Source organism: Equus caballus, chromosome 20 (genome assembly GCF_041296265.1).
Source record: "Equus caballus isolate H_3958 breed thoroughbred chromosome 20, TB-T2T, whole genome shotgun sequence".
Taxonomy (NCBI): domain Eukaryota; kingdom Metazoa; phylum Chordata; class Mammalia; order Perissodactyla; family Equidae; genus Equus; species Equus caballus.
In genome coordinates, this window is record NC_091703.1 from 49527571 (window position 1) to 49552199 (window position 24629).

The 24629-nt window shown below is 41.9% G+C and overlaps 1 protein-coding gene across 4 annotated transcripts; it reads left to right on the forward strand.

Annotated features, from left to right (window-relative positions):
* Window positions 1–196: 196 nt before the first annotated feature.
* ADGRF4 (adhesion G protein-coupled receptor F4) lies at window positions 197–24245 on the forward strand. 4 transcript variants are annotated; one of them, XM_001502766.4, is made up of 10 exons: window positions 197–517; window positions 8684–8792; window positions 9683–9737; window positions 12029–12180; window positions 13861–14112; window positions 15199–16578; window positions 19037–19078; window positions 19506–19565; window positions 20607–20663; window positions 23491–24245. In XM_001502766.4, exons 2-9 carry the CDS (start codon window positions 8706–8708, stop codon window positions 20652–20654), a joined length of 2076 nt encoding a protein of 691 aa, XP_001502816.3. In that variant the 5' UTR covers window positions 197–517; window positions 8684–8705; the 3' UTR covers window positions 20655–20663; window positions 23491–24245. The 4 variants fall into 4 exon arrangements, with proteins under 4 accessions (XP_001502816.3, XP_070100795.1, XP_070100794.1 ...); XM_070244693.1 differs by lacking the exon at window positions 13861–14112 and having other exon boundaries at window positions 243–517; XM_014734483.3 differs by lacking the exon at window positions 19037–19078 and having other exon boundaries at window positions 278–517.
* The last annotated feature ends 384 nt before the right edge of the window (window positions 24246–24629 follow it).

The window sequence follows — 24629 nt, forward strand, 5'->3', positions numbered from 1 at the left end:
AAGTTCTACATCAGTACAGAAAAAATGTGATAGCCTTTTATCATCATCTACAATAGTGCCACAACCTTGCACTTTATCCCCCAAGTTCTAATTACACCAGTGCAGTCGATGCAACTCAGAGTCTCCTGTGATCATCTGAGATAAAGATGAGGAAATTAAAAGCCAAACAAATGACTCATTTTAATAGATTTGCTTCAGACAAGACAAACCTGTAATTTCTCTTAGGCGTGCTTGATGGACCCATTGCGGAGTGAATCATAGACTTACACAAGCCTTCAAACCCTGGGCAGCTTTACAGTTCTCACATTGGCTTCTTACAACAGGCAGCTGGTTTGCACTGGGGCCTCCTGGACTTCACTTTCAAAAATGAAGAAGCTGGATCACAGCCACTGAAGGGAGAGTGTGGGAGGGGCCAGGGTGGGCACGCGTGATGGTGGGGCACGATGGTGGGAAGCTCAGTGCCGACCTCCCTGCTGGGTGATTCTCTTCCTCTGGGCTGCTGGATCTCCTGAATGCCGTGAGTACACCTACCCTGCCAACACCTTTTTCCTACTGACAACAGGACTGTTTTTGCACACATTCCAGAATGGGGAAGACGGATGATTTATGACGGTATTTTCTGGAATGCTTGATTCTGCAGGAACCTTCTCTGACATTATTTACAAATTGGCTAGCTCATGGTTGGAGGATTTCCTAAGTCTCTTTTACATTTGTTTTTCCTTAAAAAGTCATTCGTCAGGTACTAATTGCTCACTCCTAGGAGTGAAATGGCAAAGAACTCTTGTCAGGCAATTACGCTCTGTTCTCCGATCGTCCCCCTGCTTGATAAATTGGATGAGCAAACTAGCTTTCAGTTCCCTTCCTTCAGGCTGAGTGTAAAGCTAGATGTTTTTTATAAAGCGCTCTTTAGTAGTTTCTTCTTTTAGTGGGGCTGACAAAACAGTCTTTACATCAACTTAAAAGGAAACATTTCTTCCAGGTACTGCCAGCAAAACCTTTTTGCGAAGCCATCCCCTCTCGTTTTGAATGGCCAACAGTAAGCCATTTGATGGCCTAGATTCCTTATACTCTGAGGACATTTGTGGGAGCTCTAACATGCTGAATTAACAGGTGATATTTTTTTTAGAACCGGCATACCAGTGAGCTTTCTTCACAAAGCAAAGCAATTACCCCATATATCAATTTCTCTAAAATCATGTAAGTATGAAGATAGTTGGTGAGATGCTGGATGCTTTCCAACTCTGAAATTATATGATTCTTCTGATTTATCAGAATCTGAGTCCAGATTGCAATTCTCAGAAAAGTCGCTGAGCTGCAAAGAGCTTAGCTGGCAGCTGTCTAAAGTAGCTGAGGATGAGAGGGTTCTGATTGTAATAGATCTTTTGTATCTTTCTTTCCCCCAAAGCTCTTTCTGAAATAGCTCATCCATGGCAAGGGAGAACTGGTAAGAGTGACAGAATACATTCTGCTATTGAGGCCAAGAAAACACACAAACAACTTGTTTAACCATCTGACTGTGTAGACGAGTCATACAGTTGTGAAATTCGGCTGAGGGGAAAACAGACATACACACACACACACACACACACACGTACCTGAAATGTGCGTCACCTGACTGCAAGTTTCCCATCCTCCAGTTAACCTTCCTGAACCGGTCCTTCCCATCAATGGGGTTGGCCCAGGAGTGCGAGGTGAGCTGCTGCCTAGAAGGTTAGCAAACGAGTGAGGATAGGCCCTCCCTCTCACCTTGGGGTGAAGTTCAGTGGAGAGGAACACTTTGGGAAAGTGTCTACTCAGTTTACAGACATTCCCATCCAGCTCACCTGAGGGTGTTTTGCACTAAGAGTTTGAGAAATCACACTTTTTGACGCCAGCCTTCCTTCCCGACTGCAGTTACAGTTCCCGGGCTGTACCTTTCTTCCTGATCCCAGCCCTTGCTCAATGTGTCTAGACAGGTGTTTAGACAGCGTGTTCAGACAGGTACCTCAGACTGTGTGAGCCATCTCCTGCAGTTCCTTCTAGCATGTATCGGAAATAAGCTTCAGGACCCAGGCATACTAATTGCATTTTTGAATTCCTGCTCATTTCGAAGCTCAGCTCTAGGTATAAGGAAGATGGGACAAATAGGAGATGGTGATTAAGAACAGCCAGGGTCTTCCAGGTCTGTCCAGGGAAACAATGTTTTACGAGTTCTCACTTTGTGGCGACAGTGTGGAAAGAGACACTTGCACTGCCATGCTCACGGCAGACATCACTAATCTAGCACGGTGTTGTCTCTTGCTGAACCTAAATGAGAGCTCATGATCCTTTTTTCACATAAGGCTCCAGGTAATACAACAAACAGGAGGTGCCTAGGAGGCCAGGAGCATTTCTACTTATGTGTATTCCAAAATTATCTAGCGTTGCAAAGATGCTCACCTGCCCCTCTAAGCTAGAAAAGTTGCCTTGTGATTTTAAACAAAAGCTTCAGACACTGGCATCATTCTCTGGAGGGGTCATTCCCTTATTCATTCATTTATCCCAGAAATGTTTACTGAGTGTCTGTTAGGCACCTTCCGCTCTGCTGGGTGTGGGGGGACAGAGAAACGTCCCTCTATGTTCACCTCCTAACAGTGACAACCAGATTTTTTGTCTAGTCCAGTGGGTGCAGCCTAATCTCTCTCAGCTCTGGGGCTAAGAGCATGACGTCTTGTCCTCTGTTGACCACTTGTCATTAGGGATTAGAGCGCGGGCTGGGTTGTGGGCAGGGCCCATTGCTGTGAACACCCCAGGGAGGCCAACCCTGAGACACATTCCTTCTGGGACTGATGGGTCTAGCTACATTTTTCTTTAAGCCTCTTTAACGTAATCGCTGTGGTAGAGTAGGGAGCCTGGCTTCCAGTTCAGCAGCCTAGAATTGCTGTTTATTATCAAGCGAAAAACAAAAGTGGATGGCAGTGGGTAATTCACACTTTTATAAGATGCACAGAGAGAGGTGGGCTGTGAAAGCAGGGACTCGGGACATTACCTTTATAGGTCCTGAGGAACAGTCGTTCAGGTTGCTGATTGCTTTTATTTCTGAAACGTCATCTTTCAGACACTTCAGGAACAGGACCCAGAGCTGCCTTTATTGGGTGACTAGCATAGAAACTGGAGGGAGTTTCTTTGTAAATGCCAGCTAACTCTTTGTTTACCTAATCACCACAGAGAGCCTCAGGCAAGAGTTCTTTTGCATCTTGTCTTCTCTTCCCCTTTTTTATTGAGGTAACATTGATTTATAACATTGTCTAAATTTCAGGTGTACCTCATTACATTTCGACTTCTGTACAGACTGCATCGTGTTTACCATCAAAAGTCTAGTTGCCGTCTGTCGACCACACACATGGGCCCCGTTACCCCTTTAGCCCTCCCAGCCCCCTTCCCCTCTGGTAATCACCAATCTGTTCTCTGTATCTATTTGTTTGTTTGTTTATCTTCCACTCATAAATCAGACGGAGAAAGACAAATACTATATAATTTCATTAATCCTCTTTTTTATTCTCCTTGTCTGAGTCTGTCTTCTCTCTTGTGATCAAGCCAAACTTCTGTTCGCCATCCCATCTATGCTTGCCTTTCCTCGCCTCTTCACTCTGAGCATCATATTTCAGGACAATTCTGACTCTTTTCATGGTTACAGATTACCTGTCCATTGCCTCCTTCTTTCAGGATTCACTAAGGCCGGAACTGTCACTCTCTGAAGGGCTACTTTGGGTCACAGTGTGAGTGACTTGAGCTCCTATGAAGGTATGAGCACAGGGACTGGCATGTGGTAGGTGCCCAACACACCCGTGAGGTGCCTGAGTCTGGATAGATGGGTGTGCTCCCCTCCAAGATAACATATTGTCCCTTGGATAGCGTCTTAAATTCCCCCAAAGCACTTTTGAGGATCAAGGAAATTTGGTAAAACCTGAGGGAAAGAGTCTTTTTATTGCAATTCTCAGCCCTTTGCTGTATGTACGTTTGTGAGGGGGTGTGGTGCTGGTGCTGCTCCACATTGTTTCCCAAACCCATCTGACCACAGACCGCCTGAGTCTTTTTTGAGATGAGTGTTCCATAGAAACTCACTTCAGGACACAATAACTTGACCAAATACAATAGACACCAAACCTGTATTGTTTGCCTACTAAGCGTAAAGCAGGCAAATTTCCTGAATTCATAGAATATTTAAGTCAGTGTATAGAAAGGTCCTCAGCATTAAGTTTCTCTTCCATCTTTTTTTTTTCTTTAGCTTTTGGTGCCTGCTGCAAACTGTTGGCAAACAAGCGGTGGATGATACGCATCAATCCCAGGCATAAATACGCATTGTTAGGGCACTATTCCGTCAGGGTTACGCCTTATTGTTTTTATTTCCCCCACTGGGTATAGCCAGCAGCAGTTCTTCCCAACTAAATGTTTTCTGTCACCATCCCCAAGGGGTTTGTAGAACTGGGGGTTTTATGAACTCACACAACTGTGTTGATAAACCGAACGCACTGTGAACGAGAAGTCCAAAAGTGGTATAAAGGTAACTTAAGCATAATGGACACAGAATAAGTCTGGATTCTCCGTGTAGGCTGGGACCTGGCACTGACTCCAGCCACTCTTTGCTAGGAACTAGGAAACCCCTCAGCCAGGCGAGTTGGCCTTGGTTAAGTTCACATCTAGAAGCTTCTTCTTGTCTGTACTGTCCGTGTGTTGCTGCTCTTCTTCTGGACAGTTCACACTCTTCTGGCCACATTTAATTTGATGTTTAGATTTTGTGTCCTTGTTCTTTTCTTTCCCTCATTCTTTCAAGAGATAACTTACTACATACAGGCATTGGGCTAGGTACTGGAGAGGTACTTTATCTGTATTTGCAGCAAGTTTTCAGTTCAAAATTATGCAAAACTCAAAATTCACTTTAATTATTAAGTCTTTATCAATGGTAAATCTAAGAAAGTGTGCTTCCTCCATTCTGTTCCATGAACTATCAACCTCTGATTATGAATTATGCTGGCAATGCTTCTCTTTATTTATTTAAATTTTTGGCTGAGGAAGATTAGCCCTGAGCTAACATCTTTTGCCAATCTTACTTGTTTTTCACTTGAGGAAGATTAGCTCTGAGCTAACATCTATGCCAGTCTTCGTTTACTTTATGTGTGGGTCACTGCCACAGCATGGCTGATGAGTGACGTAGGTCTGCACCCAGGATCTGAACCCATGAATCTGAGCCTTTGAAGTGGAACGTGCCAGACTTAACCCCTATGCTGTGGGGTCAGCCCCTCTTTTTATTTTTTAATTCCTCATTCTCAGAGCCCTGAAGCTCTGCTCATTGTCTGCCCTGCAGAGCACTCGGGCTTTTGGCCTCAGCCAACATCTGAGTTCTGATGGGAGGGCTCCCATTCCGCTCTTTCTGGTGTAAAGAGAAACAACCCAATTGGGGCTAACTTGAAAACATTTAACCATCTGAGCCATCCCTTCCAATCAAACTGGGCAAAAGTAAGAATGCTATGACTTTTCTCGAATAACACCGTTGAATATTCTCCCTCTGACATTTGTAGTAAGTGAAGGAAATTTACCATAAAATTATCATACCAAATGGTGTGTGGGTTACTTACACCAGACTATAATAACATGAATTATCAAGTAGCAAATTAATTAACTAAAACCTCCCAAACAGCCAATTGTACTCAGTTCAAAGTTTGTGTTTCTTATGGTCATGCTTATGATTTCATATTGCATATATATATTTCTGCTAATAAATTTTTCTTAGTTTATATGAATACACGAAATGCATCGTTATTTCATAATGTTCCACAAAGAGCACAATGATCCACAGAAAGTGCCATGACTATTGGATCCCTTTTCCCCTGAACACTGTCAGGAGTTGTGGAATTAGAGGCCCCAGCACGGGTTGGGGAAACATTTTTGGACACCATAAATCACATCACATGACTGTGCCAAATGCCTGACTTTCTTCTAGCAAGATTGGCTTTAAGCAAAGTTCCTATATTGAAAACTGTGAACAGTAAAAGTGGCCCTTCTCCTGAAGGTTTAGCAGGTATCATTACTTATAAATGCCTCCCTGTGGCTTGCCTTCACCCATTTAACTGTGCATTTCAAACAATGTTCTCCAGGGGAGAATTCCGTTTACTCTCAGCATCAGTCCTATTATTTAATCCTGAAGGTAGGCATCTTTCCTCCCTAATACGTGTACCTTGGAAGGAGATTTCAATAGAATCGTGAAGACTAGCAAAGAGAAAGGATCAAAGAGACCACTTTAGTGGAAATGAACAGTTTTCAACTTGATAATGAAAATGAATCTTATAATCTATATTCCTGTTCTTCAAATTGCAGATTATAATCCATTAGAGGGTTGTGAATTCAATTTAGTGAGTGCCAACCACTTTTTGAGAGAATGTTAGATAGAATAGAGTAGAATACAGGATAAAAATCTTGGACATATCAGCGTCTTGCTGTAGGTAGGCAGGACAAGTATTTTTGCATGAAAGTTTTAAAACATAAAAATTATATATTTTTTCAGTTTTATATATGGCTGCCTATATACCTACATATACATGTCTATACACACTGGGTCACAATGTAAGATCTGTTTCTTATTGTGTCATGGTCAAAAATTTTCTAAAGCCACAGGCATATGTGAAATATATGGATACTTTTAAGACAACTTATACCGGTTCTTCTGGTACATCCTTTTGTGATAATCAGTTAAAAATCTATCCTAAACAAAATTAACATTGCAAATTGCTTATGTGCCCATCTCCCTATTTGTTGCGTATATGAGAACTTCTTTCCACACACACTGTAAGACCGTGAATTCCACACGCGTAGCCCAATACCTATGCAAATCCATTACTACACTTTGCCTGTCATTCTGCCATGTTCCCTTTCCCCTGCTTGGACTGGCTCTACAAGGTGATGGTATAAATCAAAACACTTTCCTCCCATTCATTGATTAGGAAGTCAAAGACAATTTTACAGTCAAAGACAATTTGGAAGCCTGCCTGTCAGTTCCTGCGGCTCTTCATCTCAGCAGACGGCTCCCTCGAGTCACGAAAGTCCATGTTAGTCTTGACTCCACTCAGGAAGGGTTTGATCCCAGATCTGTGAGTTTTGTCTGCTCCCTGGCCACAGCTTGCCTCCAGGGGCTGGAAAGATTAGAGTTAGTTCATCTCCACAAGGGAATTTAGAGTGTAAGGGAATTCATATTTGCTGAGGGCTTAGTTTCTGCCTGGCCTTGTTCACCAGGTACAATATGCAGATGATCTCTCTTCTCACTATTGGTTTGACTTGTCTGTGTTCCCCACTGGACATCCTTTATGGAAAGGACAGCATCTTTTACCTTTGTACCCTAGCATCTGGTATATATCTTTTACCTTTGTACCCTAGCATCTTGGCAAATAGGAGGCACTTGATAAATGTTTGTTGGTAGAATGAATGATCATCCTACATTTTATGAAATGCACCAGAAAACAGGCTCAGTGAGGGACAAATCATCAATGGCAGAGATAAGATTACAATTTAGCTATTGCTGACTCTAAAATCTATGATATTTTCATTTTGCTGCATCTGCACTTCTAGGAAAACCATTCTAAAGAACCTTCTTACCAATAAGGGGTTTTAAGTGCCACTGTTCTATGAGAAAAGTGTGAAGATGCTGATCTTGATGGCATTGATGAATTTCAACTGTTGCAAAGATACTTTCTTGGAGATTTGTCTTTGAAAGGTGGAACCATCAAGTAAAGGGGGAGAAACAGAGAAGTGGCAAAAGAATAGAGTTATCTTCCAGTGCCTCTGGTTTCTCTGTACAGTAGTTTATCCCTCCATAAAAGGGAGTCTTCATGCTTGCTCCTGCAGCAGACAATGTGTGTATTTGTTTCATTTTAAGTACTTGACTCCATATGCCTAGAGTACACGATAGGACGGTGGTTCTCATTTGGAGGCAATTTTCTCCCCCAGCGCACATTTGGCAATGTCTGGAGACATTTTGGCTGTCACAGCTGGAGAGAGGGCCGCTCCTGGCATCTAGTAGGCAAAGGCCAGGGATGTTACTAAACTGCCTACAGTTCACAAGATAGGCCCCAACAACAAAGAATCATGCAGCCAAAAATGTCAGTAGTGCCATCAGTGAGACAGCCGGCTATAGAAATGAAGAAAGGCTCTCCAGATGGACCATTTGGGTTAAACTCTTGGCTCCATCTCTTTTTATCTGATGATCTTGGGCTCATAGTTGCTCAATTCTTTGTGCCTTAGTTTCTCCATTGATAAACTGAAGATAGTAATAGTATCATATATCACATGATTAAGTGAGTTAATACAAAGAAAGAGCTTAGAACAGTGATTGGGAAAAAGAAGTTCTTGATAAGTGTTGCTTACTATTAAAGAAACTTGTGGATTGAATAGGAAATGATGCTTTGGTGAACTTACATACATCTTTCCTGGTGCTTCCATCATTCCTGTCTGCTATTTCTAGAAAGGTCAACAGTTGGTAGAAAGTCTTTCCTTTTCTATATGTTAGCTGGCTTGAAAATCTGTATTGGTGATCTTTCACGGGGCAGGTTGTTTTGGCATGAATATCTCAGAGTACCCAGTGGGGTCACTAAGTGGTTGGTTAGTCTGCTAAGTACTGTGCTAGTTGTGTGGCATTATCACCTTTAGCTAAATTCACCTTCTTTCTCTATTGCAGGTGAAGATCCTAATGTGTGAAAATGAAGTCTCAGGCCACCATGATTTGCTACTTAATGTTATTTCTGGTCACAGAATATTCTTGTTATGCATCCAAGATCCACATAAAAGTAAGTTTGATCCATTCTTATGTGGTCCCATGTGAAACCCATCAGTTCTCCTAGCTGACTAGATACACGGTAAATAACATGTCATTTTAAAGAAATTTTAAATTGACTACAATTTTACTCTTGCTAATAGTAGTTTTCTAGAGAAGGGAACAGAGAAAAGTTGAGACGTGACTGCCACTTGGAATAGGACAGTTGCACAGTGCAACAGGGTGCAACAGTATAGTGGAAAACTCACTTTGCAAGCCACAGAGCATGTAGACAGGCAGCTGCTGAGAGAAGGAAGCATGAACCTGGCAGTTGAGCAATTTCGGTTCAGACCTTAACTTTGTTTCTCGCTAGTTGTATAGGTTGCTTCCCTTCTCTGAGTCTTAATCTCCTTATCTATATTATGAAGGGTGGGTTTTTTTAAAGATAATCTTCACAGTGCTTTATAGCTACAAAAGAGTTTGTGATTCTATTATTGCAACCTAATGATTATTCCTAGTATCTGCTCATTTCTTCCTCTCTGAGGGTATACAGTATCTGGTGGACCATATTCGCTCCATTTCATAGGTATAGTTAACACAGACAGAGAACAGCTTAGAGCTGTAATCCTTATTCTCCCTGGATACTTAAACTTTCCAAGAGATGTACGCAATCCTCTACCCTGCCCTTCAGAGCTCAAGTGACCACATCACGTTTCTAGCTCTCATGGAGGGCAGTGTTCTCCGTCTGTGTTCACATCTGTGTTTCCCTCAGCATGTTCCTGTGATATGGGCACAGGGACCTGGTGCAGTTTTCCTTCTAGTCTTGAACATATTTTCTCTTCATATGCACATGAAGCCTCTAAGTTGACATGAGAGAGGAGAGTCCCACGGTAAAGAGGACTTTTGGGAATTTATGTTTTACAGGATGGAGATAAACTTCAACGTCCTGAAGGGAAACCCAAGACTGGAAGGATACAAGGTATGTGGTTACAGAACAGTTTTCTTCCATTTGGAGACTGGGTAGAGTAAATGGAGGACATGGATACTGCAAGCATGTCCTCAGACCACAAGTTTTCAAAGACAAGTGGTCATTTTAAAGCCCAAAAGGGAAATCTGTTTGAACCAATGAGCTAAAAAAGAGGCAGAAGAGGGAAGAGGATAGGATTCATTCAAAGATATTTTCAGGATGCTTAAATGTGTGTAACACGCTGGTGCTGAGAGGTCTGCTGAAGCGATTGTAAGATAGATATTGTGTTGGTGAGACTGGTCACTCTCAGGAAGTGAGAGGTAAACTATGGAGGGCGTCATTAGTAGTAAGATAGTGAGATTATGTGGTTCTCACCCAAATAGTAAGGATAACTGATTCTGCACAGTCATGTCCAAGTATATTTTTGGCAGCAAATAAATCTCTAGATAGATGTGGAATTGAGAAGGGAAAGAGGGGAGAAAAGTAGCTAACATTTATTGAACATTTATGACAAGACTGATCTAAGTGCTGTATGTGATGCTGTCTCATTCAATGTCTGTAACAACACTATGGCATCATCTCCAAACTACAAGGATGAAAAAGTTGAGAAGCACTCAGCTTAAATAACTTGAAAAAATTGATACACTTGGATAGATGTCAAAGAAAGATGCAAACCCACTTGTTTCCTTTCTCTGTGAGTGGAGTCATCCACAGAGCTGTCCAAGCCGTAAATATGGGTGCATTCCTTGAGTCACAGTCAGTCACCTCATCTTATTGATTTCAAAACCTTAATAGCTCTCAGCATCATCTGCTTCTTTCCATTCCAATGCCACCATCCTAAGGCAATTCTTCCTGGGAATACCTCAATGGTTTCATTCTTAGGCTCCTTGTCTCAAGTCAATCCACTCTACCCATGGGCCAAATTAGGTCTGCCACCAGTTTTTGTAAATAAAGTTATATTGGAACACAGCCATGTTTATTCATTTACATATTGTCTTTGGCTGCTCTCATGCTACAAAGGCAGAGTTGAGTAGTTGCGACAGAGACCATATGGCCCACAGAGCTGAAAATATTTACTCTCTGCATAGGGTTGTCATGTTTAGCAAATAAAAATTTAGAATGCTCCATTAAATTTCAATTTCAGGTAAACCATGAATAATATCACACGAATCATATGTACACTAAAAAAATATTCATTGTTTAACTGAATATTTTCAGTCAATCCTCATTATTTGTGGATTCTATATTTGCAAATTCTCTTAGTCACTGAAATTTATTTGTAACCCCCAAATCAGTACTCACAGTGCTTTTTGGATCATTCACAGACGTGCACAGAACAGCAAAAACATCGAGTCAGCTAAGGTGCATGTTCCTGGCTGAACACGGGGGCGCTCTGCCTTCCTGTTCAGCTCTCCTCCTATCAACAAGTGTTCTTTTCGTGGCCTATGTAGTGCCACGTGTTTTGCATTGTTGTGCTTTTTGTTGGTGATATTGCTCTTTAAAACAGCCCCCAAGTGTAGTGCTGAAGTGCTTTTCAGTGTTCCAAAGAAGGCTGTGATGTGCCTAATGGAGAAAATGCATGTGTTAGATAAGCTTTGCTCATGGGCCATCACGAGTTACGGTGCTAATGACTGAGCGTTCACTGCTAATGAATCAACAACATATATTAAATAAGCTGTCTTTAAATAGAAAGAAGCTTATACATTGATGAAAATCTTATGAGCAGAAGCTCGCAGGAACCTGACTTTGTCTTTCCCGGAGGAGTGATGGTTAAGTATTTGCTAATTCAGTATTTGTGGCAGTGACTTCATAGAATATAACTACTGCAAATAGTGAGAATTGACTATATCCTAAAATAAAATTAACATTTAGCTGAGCTTCCTGTATTTTATCTGGCAACTCTATCTCGACCGCTGCAGGAAAGTTTACTACTTCCTGCTCTACGCTATTGTTTATTATCTTTCAAAGACAAATCCAATCATGTTTTCTGGTAACCCCCATGTGGGCACTGCATTCAAGGCCCTTTACAGCTTGAGCCCTGCTTTCCTTCCCATCTTCATCTCTTGCTCCTCTCTCCTCTGATACTCTGACCCAGCCTTTCTGAATGATTTGCCATTGATTCCTCCTCTCCATGTGCTGTTCATGTTGCCTAAACATCAGCTTCACAGTCTTCCTGGCAGGTCTGGCTTGTCACTTCCTCGGGGAAGCAATCCCCAAACCCCCAGAATGAGTTAGGTGTCTCTGTCAGAGTGTGGAAATGCTAATTAGGCTTCTCTCTCACTCTCTCTCTTTTCCTTTGTCAGAGAAATGCCATGGACCTTGCATCACTTCTTCCAACTGCAGCCAGCTGTGTGCTCAGCATTTTCGTGGAGAAATAGGATTTGTATGTAATCAAAACAAGTGGCAAAAATCAACCGAAACCTGTACAAGCCTTTCTGTGGAAACACTCTTTGAGGTGATTCATTTGCATTTTATTGACTACAGGAGCCCATCCCCCAGGAGTTGTAGAGCCATTTTCAGTGTTTTCTGTTCAGCATGACCATAAGTCTCATATTTCCTCTTAGGAAAATCTACAGAGTGGGTTAAATTTTTCTCTTATGCTCCCTTCCTTGCCCAAATTCTCAGGTACATTTCCCTCCCCTCTCTGTCTATTTCTTCCTCTCAGAATCTTTTCTCAAAAAAATATCTGAAACTTATTTGCACAATGGTAAATGCTTGGAGGTTAAAGTTTTAGCTGTAAAGATAAATTTGCATGCCACTTATGCTAATCAATTAATCAACTGGGTTTGTCAAGAATCAAACTCATTTTGATATCTTTTCTAATATATTCAATCACTTGACCAAAAGAAAGGAGAAATGTGTGGCCCAGAGGGAATAGAAATCCAATAAACTCAACAAATCTCAGTTAAAGTAAAAATCACCTCTCTTATATCCTTTCATTTAACCACCACTGCTCTCTGTCTTCCCTCCAATCCTGTAGAAGCACATGGATTTCTGCATTTCCAAAAATTTTGACAGTGGTTTGATAAAGGGATTGCCAGTGCAGTCTCTGTCACTTAGCGTAGGTGATCACATAGACATCCTTAATTCGAAAGTGAATTAAGTGAAGTAAAAATTTTTTTTTTGAAGAAGATTAGCCTTGAGCTAACATCCACCACCAATCCTCCTCTTTTTGCTGAGGAAGATTGGCCCTGAGCTAACATCCATGCCCATCTTTCTCTATTTTATATGTGGTATGCTGGCCACAGCATGGCTTGATAAGCAGTGCTGTAGGTCCACGTCCGGGATCCAAACCGGTGAACACCGGGCCACCAAAGCAGAGCATGTGAACTTAACTGCTGCACCACCAGGCCAGCCCCAAGTGAATTAAATTTTTGCTTGACTTATCCAAAGTCACATTCTGAGGAATTCTAGGTAGAAGTATTAGGAAATGAGCAAAGAACCTTTTCTAATTAGTGAACTCTAAACTTTTTATTTTTATTTTTTAATTTTTTCCTTTTTCTCCCCAAAGCCCCCAGGTACATAGTTGTGTATTTTTAGTTGTGGGTCCTTCTAGTTGTGGCATGTGGGACCCCGCCACAGCATGGCCTGATGAGCAGTGCCATGTCCGCGCCCAGGATTCGAACCAGTGAAACCCTGGGCCACCGAAGCAGAGTGCAGGAACTTAACCACTTGGCTATGGGGCTGGCCCCTAAACTTTTTGAAATTGCAATTCCTTAGCATTCTGTGTTTTACCTGCTAACTTCCAGAAACTACACCCCCTGAAATTCCATGTGTCTCCTCTTTAAAAAAATCTTAAAATAATTAGGCAAATTTTATTTCTAGAACTTCTCCTCATCTCTGGAGAAAACTGCCTTGTTTTAAGACTTGAGTTAAAATCACTGTCCTGAAAGCAAATTCCAATAGGAAAGGTCAGGATCCAGATTTCTGTGGGAGTTTTGGTGGAATTTCTTGTGTGTTTGTGACCCCACCTTATGCTTTCCACACTTTTCAGCATCTAAACCACATTTTAAGACCACTTGCTTCTCTGTCTGTCTTTGCCAAGGGGATTTTTTTGTGCTTTTAGCTCCTTTGGTTTGATATATGTTAGGTGCTTAATCATTTTTGAATGAAACAACGTTTTTTAAAAAAACAGGACTCAAATAGTGCATCACGCCTTTCCGTAGCAGCACCATCCATACCTCTGCGCATTCTTGACTTTCGAGCTCCAGAGCCCATCAAGAGTGTGGCTCAGGGAATCCGCAGGAACTGTCCACTGGATTACGCCTGCATAACTGATGTTGTGAAATCATCAGAAGCCACGGCTGGGAATATTGCATTTATAGTGGAGTTATTAAGAAATATTTCTACAGACCTGTCTGATAACGTTACCCGAGAGAAAATGAAGGTATTCTTTGTTAATTCCATTAAAAAACTGACAACGTTGTTTTCAAAATATTGCATTTTAAGAATTTCAAATGTACTTTTCAGGGTAACAACTATGGCAACCACAGCAACCTCAGCAACAACAATAGGCATTTTATTTCAATTTTGCATATCAATTCATTCTAGTTCATGGAAGTTTTCAAGAAGTTAGAACAGGTTTTATACATATTTTTGAACAGGCAATATTTTCAAGAAAATATTGAAAGCAAGACTGTGTCTACTCTAGTGTTTCTACAATTTCATTCTGTAGAATACAATTGTTCTGAGAAATGCTAATGGAGTTTAGCCCTGAGCTAACATTTACTGCCAATCCTCCTCTTTTTTGCTGAGGAAGACTGGCCCTGAGCTAACATCCGTGCCCATCTGCCTCTACTTTATATGTGGGATGCTACCACAGCATGGCTTGAGGAGTGGTGCATAGGTCCATGCCCGGGATCCAAACCTGTGAACCCCGGGCTGCTGAAGTGGAGTGCATGAACTTAGCTGCTGCGCCGCTGGGCTAGCCCCTGGGGTTTCCATTTTTAAAAGGGAGATCCCTAGAGCAGCAGATGTAGGTGCTCTGGGTTAAACAAAGTTAAGCAGGTTTCCTTATGGCAGGAACTTTTAGAGTTTTTAACGAGTGAACGAACTTTGGTACTCTTTATAAGAGTGGGAGATACAGGGGTAGGATACCCAGTATTTCTCAAACACTGTTACCACAGAATCTACCCTTAATCCTCTCCATTAAACAATCATTAATATCTTGTGGAAAACTTGGGTTACACAGACTGCAGTTTAGAAATGCTGCCCCGAGCACGTAAGAAATCGGGTGAACTTTATCTGTGATGCTTTTCATTTTATTATATTTTATTTTATTTTTAGCATTTTTAAACTTTTCTTCCCTCTCTGCAAGCTTCCTACCATGAGATTCTAATAAACAGTGAATTTGAAGAGAAATATGTCAAATAAGATCAGATCATTTGATCTTCAAATATTTCAGATTTTAGAAATCATCTTTGTGCACTAATGTGTGAACCCTGAGTATAATATCTGCTTTTCTCCATTGCAGAGCTACAGCAAAGTGGCCAACCACGTCCTGGACACAGCAGCCATTTCAAATTGGGCTTTCATTCCTTACAAAAATGCCAGCTCGGATTTGTTGCAGTCAGTGAATTTCTTTGCCAGGCAACTCCACATCCACAACGAATCTGAGAACATCGTGGATGAACTCTTCATTCAGACGAAAGGGTTTCACATCAACCACAATACCACACAGAAAAGTTTCAATTTCTCCATGAGCATGAGCAATTCAACAGAGAGCATCTTAGGAATCATTGAAATTCCCAAGGAAGAGCTGTGGAACCTGCCACCAAACACATCCCAAGCCATCAGCATAGCTTTTCCTACCTTGGGGGCCATCCTGAAAGAAGCCCACTCGCATAATGTGAGTCTTCCCAGGCCCGTAAACGGTCTGGTCCTTTCAGTGATTTTGCCAGAAAGACTGAAGCAAATATTACTCACCTTTGAGAAGATCAACAAATCCCGGAATGCCAGGGCCCAGTGTGTTGGCTGGCACTCTAGGAAAAGGAAATGGGATGAGAGTGTGTGTAAAACGACGCTGGATGTCAGGAACAAAGTGAAATGTCGGTGTAACTACACCAATGTGGTGATGTCTTTTTCCATTTTAATGTCCCCCAAATCTATAGACAACAAAGTCCTGGACTACATCACCTGCATTGGCCTCAGCATCTCCATCCTTAGCTTGATTCTTTGTCTGATCATTGAAGCCACAGTGTGGTCCCGGGTCGTTGTGACGGAGATATCATACATGCGTCATGTGTGCATTGTGAACATAGCCGTGTCACTCCTGATTGCTAACGTGTGGTTCATCATAGCCTCTAACTTTAACAAAAAGCCCCAAGACTATAACTGGTGTGTTGCAGTGACATTTTTAAGCCACTTTTTCTACCTCTCTCTGTTTTTCTGGATGCTCTTCAAAGCACTGCTCATCATGTATGGAATATTGGTCATTTTCCGTAGGATGATCAAGTCCCGCCTGATGGTCATTGGCTTTGCCATTGGCTATGGGTGCCCGTTGATCATCTCTGTCACCACAGTTGCTATCACAATGCCAAGGAAAGGCTATGTGAGACCTGATGCCTGTTGGCTTAACTGGGACAATTCCAAAGCCCTTTTAGCATTTGTCATCCCAGCCTTGGTCATTGTGGCTGTGAATCTTGTTGTGGTTTTAGTTGTTGCTTTCAACACTCAGAGGCCCTCTATTGGCAGTTCCAAGTCTCAAGATGTGGCCATAATTATGAGGATCAGCAAAAATGTTGCCATTCTCACCCCGTTGCTGGGATTGACCTGGGGTTTTGGAATAGCCACCCTCATAGAAGGCACTTCCTTGATATTCCATATAATCTTTGCCCTGCTCAATGCCTTCCAGGTAAGTTCGAAGAGGGGTACTTATTTTGTTAATTAATATTAATAGTATTTCATTTATAAAATGTTATTTCTGATTTGCTATTCTGGCTATATAACAAAAAATGGCTATGATTTAAAAATATAGAACACAAAATGTTCCTTGCATTTCCTTGCAAATCTTAGAGACATTTAGCCATGGCATCTCTCGCTCTATTGATTGTCAAGTTGGATTTAGCTGATCGGACAGGTTGGGTGGGGATCTCCTTCCTTCTCTCCCCACTGGTCCGTCTGTATCCCTCTTAAAGTATCAATGTCAGAAGAAGTTGACCTTCACTTACAGAGGACTAATCTTTGGTCAGGGATGTGTGAGGCTACACTCACATGTTAAGCCGCAAAACAATCACAGTCTTTATCTTTCTCAAGAGTTTGGGAACTCAGTAAAATAACAGTCATTTTCCGTAGTAAGAAATGATGGCCTTTGCCAGGCATCCTGAGAGTTAAGCAGTCAGGAGTTCTCATCCCGCTTCCCTGCTATTCCCTGTGAAGTAAATATAGGTTGTTATCCACTGAAATGGATCTTACATGTTATCTGATCTTAGAAATGTCACCTTTCTCTGCTCCTCAACTTTCCCATGTGTAATGGATCTAAAATGATCTCTATTGTCTTTTCTGGCTTAAATACTTGGTTAGGCAAGATTATCACTCTAAAAGTTGTTTTACTCCATCTTGACAACTAAGCTTGCACTTTTGGGAAGCTGTCATTAGCCAGATGGCTCCCCATACCTGTGGGGGAGTAGAAAATTTGGTAGGCTCCAATTCTTAATTACGTTTTTAATCAGGAGTTGGCAAGCTACAGCCTGCTGTGTGTTTTTGTAAGTAGTTTCATTGGAATACAGCCATACTCATTTGTTTACGTTTTGCCTATGGCTGCTTTTGAGCTACAATGGCAAAGTTGAGGGAGTTGTAACAGAGACTGTATAGCCTACGAAGCCTAAAATTTTTATTATCTGCTTCTCTGAAGAAAAATTTCTTCGAAAAAAATTTTTTCTGACCACTGCTTTATTTATTTATTTTTTAAAGATTGGCACCTGAGTTAATATCTGTTGCCAATCTTTTTTTCTTCTTCTCCCCAAAGTCCCCCAGTACATAGTTGCATATTCTAGTTGTGAGTGCCTCTGGTTGTGCTATGTGGGACGCCGTCTCAGCATGGCTTGATGAGCAGTGCCATGTTCATGCCCAGGATCTGAACCAGTGAAACCCTGGGCCACCCAACCGGAGCGCGCAAACTTAACCACTCAGCCACGAGGCTGGCCCCTGACCACTGCTATAAATAAAATAAATATAGCTGCTTAATATAGCAGCAAAGGACTCCTATTAACATGTCGCTCTTACACCATTTAAAAACTTGATACAAAATATAAAGCATACTTTAAAGAAATGCCAACTGAGATCAATTCTATATCTTACTCATAATTCTTTAATAACTGTAGAGAACATTTATTTAACTCTTCCCCTTGAATAGCTTTCAAGAGAAACCTTTGACTTAAGGGGTTTTTTTTTTAATCAAAATCTCTTGGACTCATGTAAGTCTCCCCAACTCTTGAAGTTACTCTGGTGACTAATGATCTCAATCCTATTTTTACTTCATAACTCAATTAAAGCCCAGAAAGTTTATTTCTTTTTCAGATCACTTCTTTTTATCTTTTCTTGACAGGAAAAAAAAGTACTAAAACATTTTTAATTACATGCACCCCACTCTTCTTAGCAAGCTTTCCCTGTGACTCACATTTAAAAATTTCAGTGTTCCGATCAGTGTTTCTTCACCTTGAAACGATCCTTAGAAACCTAATGCTTCCTTCCACTCTCATGGCGGGATCTAGATTTTTCTTGGACCTCAACTCCCAAAACTTAAAAAGATTGACTATCAATTATCATAACTTTATATGTGACCAAATAACTTAAACACGAAGAGACTCTGGCCTTACAGGTCTCTCTGGTCTCTCTCTTTTATGCAGAAACATCTTCCGCCAGCTCAGAAGCTCTGGTTGCCTATTTCTTGATTTTTAATTCCAACTGAAAGTAAACTAGAATACAGGTTTCATTTTCTCAAGACACTCCAATGATTGTGACTTAGAATTAGAAGATTTCGTGTTACGCGCTACTGTCATCATGAGTAAGAATAGCTACCTTAATATTTAGAGAAAGTGAACAGACTTAATAAGGTTGAAAACTTTATCCTCCATCTCTTGCCCTTCATTCAATGTCAATGACTCTCATACACAGACATGAAGGTGGTCCTCTTTCTTTGAGGTACGCTCAAAGATAATAGTCATCAATGCATTTTTATCAGAGTCAGTAGAAAGTGAAGTTTCTAATGCCTGATAACTGTTCTAGAAGGTATCCAGAACAGAGGTATTAAAATAACAGCTACGATATTGTCTGCAAAACTGTCCCTCATACTTCTATTGAATTTGCCACAGGGGTTCTTCATCTTGTTGTTTGGAACCATTATGGATCACAAGGTAATTTGAATTTGTTTCACTCCTTGGAAATGATTTGCATGTGGCTGAGGGAAGCAGGAGGATGCAGCAGCCTTGACCAGAGAGCGTAGTCCAGGAGAGTTGAGTTTGTCGGGGTGGTTCAGGGCATCAGCTGCTAGAAAGGCAAGGAGAGAACCATACTCTGCCACTCCCTGCTGTTTATCAACTCAACAGGAGGCTGCATGTGAGTATAGCTGGTGAAAAGAATAGAAATCATAACCGGCATTTTAATCTTAATCCTAAATCTAGTTAAAACTACATCTCAATTTTTATTTAAGTCTTATTATTTGAAAAGCACTGTGCTCAGCCATCTGATGCTGCTTCTGCCAGGGTTACTGGTCTCAAATTTTTAGGACATGGGTCGGGGCCTTGGGGATGTTTCATTTCTTCACTGTCATTGCTTCTTCAGATAAGAGATGCTTTGAGGATGAGGATGTCTTCACTGAAGGGGAGATCAAGGGTAGCAGAGGTAAGCCTCTCCCTTTTGGTCTCAATACTGGAGGGTCAGTGTCCTCAGCAGAGTCGTGCAGGAACAAGTATTATGGCTTAGTATTCAGGATTTGCTAGCAAAGAGAATCATTAGCACATACTTTCATTCATTCATTTCTTCACTCAACAAATTTGAAGTATCCTGCTAATGCTTAAGGTCAGTAGAATACATCTCATCAGGAGAATTTTCCACATTGGATGTATTTCAACTTGACATTTGGACCATTGAGATGGGACAACATGAACCCAGGATCATAGATTAATAAAATGTTAGAGCTGCAAAACAAGAGATGAGTTAGAAATGAGATTCTAGTCCAACCTACTCATTTAATAAGTAAGGAAACCAAGGCCCACAGTACTTATAAGGTTTCCCCAAAGCCACCCAGCTAATCATGAGATCTAGCATTCTCCTTGCTCAGGACTTTTCAGTAAACCACACTCCCTTGGACTGAAGTATCTGTTTACTTACTGAGTTTGAAGATGACTTTTGACCAAGCTATCTGTTTTTTAAGGTACTAACTAAAATTGCCATCATTGCTGTATTAATTAGAAAGAAGTCATTTACTCAACCAACAGTTTCTCAATAAGAGCTACTTCCTTAAAAACAAACAAATAAAAAACTGGACACATTGAGAGTTAGCATTTATGGCTAGCTAGTATTGAGCGTGACTTTTACTACCATAGTGTATCTATTCTAAGATAGGCATTTTCTTCACCTTTTAATGTTTCTGATATTGGAGTGTATCTTATAATCAATGGCATGTCATGGTTTAATTGGTAATGTTTTTCTTTTTCTTTCTCAGTGGAACATAAAAATAATGATGTAGTTTACAACAGTAGATTCAGAGAAATATGATAATTTAATTCTGTGTGGCTGCCTCAATTTGGGTACTTCTCTTTATGTCTTATTTTTACAGGTTAGTTTCTAGGCAGGCACATACATAAACATAAACATACATGCATTTTTGTCAGTGCCACCACTCATTCACATCACTGATATGTTATTTTTTTTCCCATGTAGAACGCATCATTAAGCCCAACCAATGGATCTAAATTAATGAATCGTTGAGGATGAGATGTGAGTATTAAAAACCCACGGAGAAGCTTCACTTGCAAGTTGTGACAAACCACACAGTGGCCCTTGTGAGCACACTCTCGCCTACTATGTGATGCTGGAGTGAGTGGAAGGGGACCAGGTGGACATATCTTTCTAAGAATGGAAACTTCTTTATTGCCCAGAATGTAAATGAAAAAATGCACATCTTTAAAATCTCAGTCATCTCAGTTTATATGACCAAAGCTTAAGCACACTTTTTTTTCTGTCGTCAGTGAGAGGATGCTGTCATCACACCTGCACTGACACAAGATACACCTTGCTGTCTACAGTGCTCACCTTAATTGCATCTTGTCAGTGAGTGGTGACACTTACAATAGCCTGATTGTCGAGAAGGAAGACAATTGATTGAAATCACAAAGCAATAAGCCTGTCCTTCCCTAATGGAGTTGGGGCCCAGAATCATTCCTAAGCGGGTGTGGGCGGGGTTGTGGCAAATTAGCTGCCTACTCACAGCCAACATGTGAGGTGTATTTCTACACAGGTGAAATCCAGGGAAAACAAATTTTAGGCAGCCATGATGGGGAGAATAAGTCACAAAATGGCAACCAAAAGCCCGAGAGATAATAGGGAAATGTGAGCAGGGGGGATCGATCTTGGTGTGGTTTTTGTCTTGGAGAGGTTTCAAGGCCTTTCTGCATGGATATTGACGAGGCTCAGAATATTTTTTAATACTCTGGCAGCAGGCACATCCTCTTTTATATTCCTTCTTTTCTGAGTCATTGCCCATATATTGAGCAATGGGGCAAAGCAAAGTGTGGAAACAATCTCATGGAACCAAAGACACTGAGTTGGAAGAACCCTGAACGGACCTCCTGTGTTACAGATCCGACAAACCTGATGTTGAGCTGATGTGGGACCCTGGTACATGGTCCCAGAGAGAGGGAGAGAGGGAGAGACGGCTCTGTCATATACACTGACTAGCGTGTGTTGGGTGCTGGGAAAACAAAGAGAGGAAAACACAGGCATGTTATTCTTAATTAATCATCCTCACATTCGGATTTTTATATTAGAACTTCAAAAACATTAACCCTCCCAACCTCTGCCCATTTCCTAATCCATAGGCTTCTTCCATGGTGGAAGAAACATTCATTCAGATGAAACATATAACATTCAGATGACCTATTAAAGCTGACCTTTCCATTAAGGTCTCAATTTGACCTATTAGGAAGTTTATTAGACTGTCTCAAGTAGAGGAGGCCCTTCCTCCAGGGGACACTGTATCCAGCCATTCTAGAGAAGAGAAGTATGTTTGAGGTCTTATCTCCAGCTAGTCGGCCATACTTGGTTGGCTGTAGTAAAAGTTGGAGAAAACCAGTAGAAGCCAAGATCAGGACTACACTACTTACTAGACCTGGGGAGGTGTACAAAGCTTAGACTAACATTAGGAGGAAGTGGAGGAAGGAGGTGGGAATGCACTAATAACTCTCCAAAGAAATCCACGTAATTCTTCAACTTTCAACTTCTATTTTTAAAGCTATGAGGTGGAGGATGAACTTTCAGCACACCCTCCTCTGGTGGCCCCGGGCCTATTGAATTTTCTCAGCGATGGGGGCTGGACTTTGTCCATCTGGATGCATGTGGTATCCCAGGGCTCAGGAACAATAGCTGCCACGGTGCAGACCATGTTGGGGACCCAACAAGCTTAGAAGACAGGGACCAGAAATTCTCAAAGTAATCCTTCCAAGTCCAGAATGGAGAGCTGGCAGCACGAGGGAGGCATTTCAGCAGAGATTGGGGCTCCAAGCAAGAGGTTTAGGGCAGAATTACAGTTCAGGGACATGGGTGTTTGGTAAGCTGAAGGCAAGGTCATGGCCCAGGGCAGAGCCAAACCACAGGGAAAAGGCAATATTTCAGACCTTATACCAGAATAAAAAGCTGAAGACTGACGGGGTCTCAGGAGGAAGGCAGAATTCCAGTGGCGAGAAATGGGGCGGGAGGTCAGAAGTTGACTTGCAGAGAATTGAGGCCACCAATAGGTGGAAGCTCCACATACCCAAGGGACCTCAGCTAGGGTTGTTCTTACAAACAGGGTCGGGACAGGTTTTTCAGGAGGTCCTGGGATCAGGGAAAGACAGCAGAGGCGTGAAAACCAGGCAGTTTGCTTCAAGTATAGATTCTAATTAGGGGACCCCATCTCAGGAGCCATGGGCAGGGCGGGGGCAGCATCCTTATTATGAGACCGCAGCTGACAGCGCCCTCTGCTGTCCATACGAAGGGCGGGCTTTCATAGGACCCAAGGAGAGCCTGTTTCAACCAGTGTGTGAGTTCAGGGTCACCGGAAGGCTCCTCTATTCCCCTAAAATCTCTTCCACGTGTTTGTTTATGCCTGAAATTCCCTTAAAAGAACTCTACATTTCACAGTGAGAAATAGACCGACTGAGCAAATACCAGGAGAGAAACACCACGGTTTTCCATGTCAAGTTGTAAATTCAGAGTAGCCGAGCTCTTCTAGAGTCCCAGTTAGACAGTGGAGTGGGGAGAGCCAGCACTGAGTACTGAGTTCAGGGTGACGGGAGCAGCGTGGAGAAGGCAAAGGGCACAGGAAAACAAAGCTGAGAGAATAGCTTCCTACTATGTGACTTCAGGAAAATTGCTCCATGCCTCTGTGCCTCCATTCCCTCATCTGTAAAATGGGGCTAATAATAGCACATTCCTCCCGGGATGGGTGCAGGATTCAATGAGCTAACACATTAAAAACTCGTTCAATAGTGTCTGGTTCAAATCACGGTATCAATATATGCCAGCTGGTATTCTTACTGTTAACCAGTGCTTCAACCATTTTGTCTAGGCTGCCCCGTTTCTCACGGATGTTCCGTGTCCTGGACTGAGAGCTGAGCTCCAGGAGACGGAGGCTGGAAGGAGGAGGGACCATCCCGCTTCCTTGGGAGACTTTCTCTTCCTGCCAGGAGCGACCCCTAAGCTGTGAGTGTGGAAACGTTTGCGGAGGAAAAACTGAGGATAACATTTGGGCTTTAAGGAGGGGGATCTGCTGACCCTTTGACCTACCCATGACCCGCAAGAGCTTGGCTTTTTGGTCAACCTGAGCAAGATTAAGACTCAACCTGCAAGTCATTTTATGCCCTCTTCCACAAGCCTGGGGCTACTGGGCCCTGCCGGACTTGGTCTCCGTTCCCTCCTGAGGCCTGCTCGGTGACTCCAGGGCCTCGGGTCTCCATCAGTCTGCCTGGATCCTGGGCACTTTGGCAGGACAAGGGTTGGATCCAGCTTCAGGGGTAGGAGTGGGAGGGTGGGATGGCAGGGGAAACACTCATCTACTTTGGAGACAGTTAAATCATGGTAAGTTTCCTAAGGATAGGAAGCAGAAGAAAAATAGGAGGACTTTTTGATGTGTTTATTATTGCAGTTTTTTGAGACCTTGAGTGAAATAATTTAGCTCCTAGGACTTTAGTTTCCTCGTTTGTGAAACAGGAAAAATATTCTTGTGGGTGTTATTATTATTTGTGTGTGTGTATTTAAACCACTATATATAAAAAAGATTCTGGTTGTTATTTTAAAAATAAAAATGAAAATATTTACCTTTTACAACGTGTTCATGTGTGAGTTCACTCAAGATGGAGTTCCCATTGGTAGCACAATATTCTCGGGTGTCAACTCTGTTATCACTATACTTCAACTCATTGACCAGACCCAGAGGAAGCCCAGGAATGCAATCCTACTGTGTACTTACAAGGTGAGAACCTGGAAATATTTAGCAAACAGCACTACTGTCTTTGCAGAGATGCTCAGTGAAATTTCTATCACCAGTTTAGTTTTAAACAGCAAGCCAGTCAGTAGGGCTGAAGATGGCCATGTGGGTGTGGGTAGAGCAGTCTGATCAAAGCAGAAGTCATAAAATCCATTTAGTCACCCCTTTATCACAAAACACTCACACAAACAAGTGTGTACCTCTTTGCAGGGCTGCTTTCA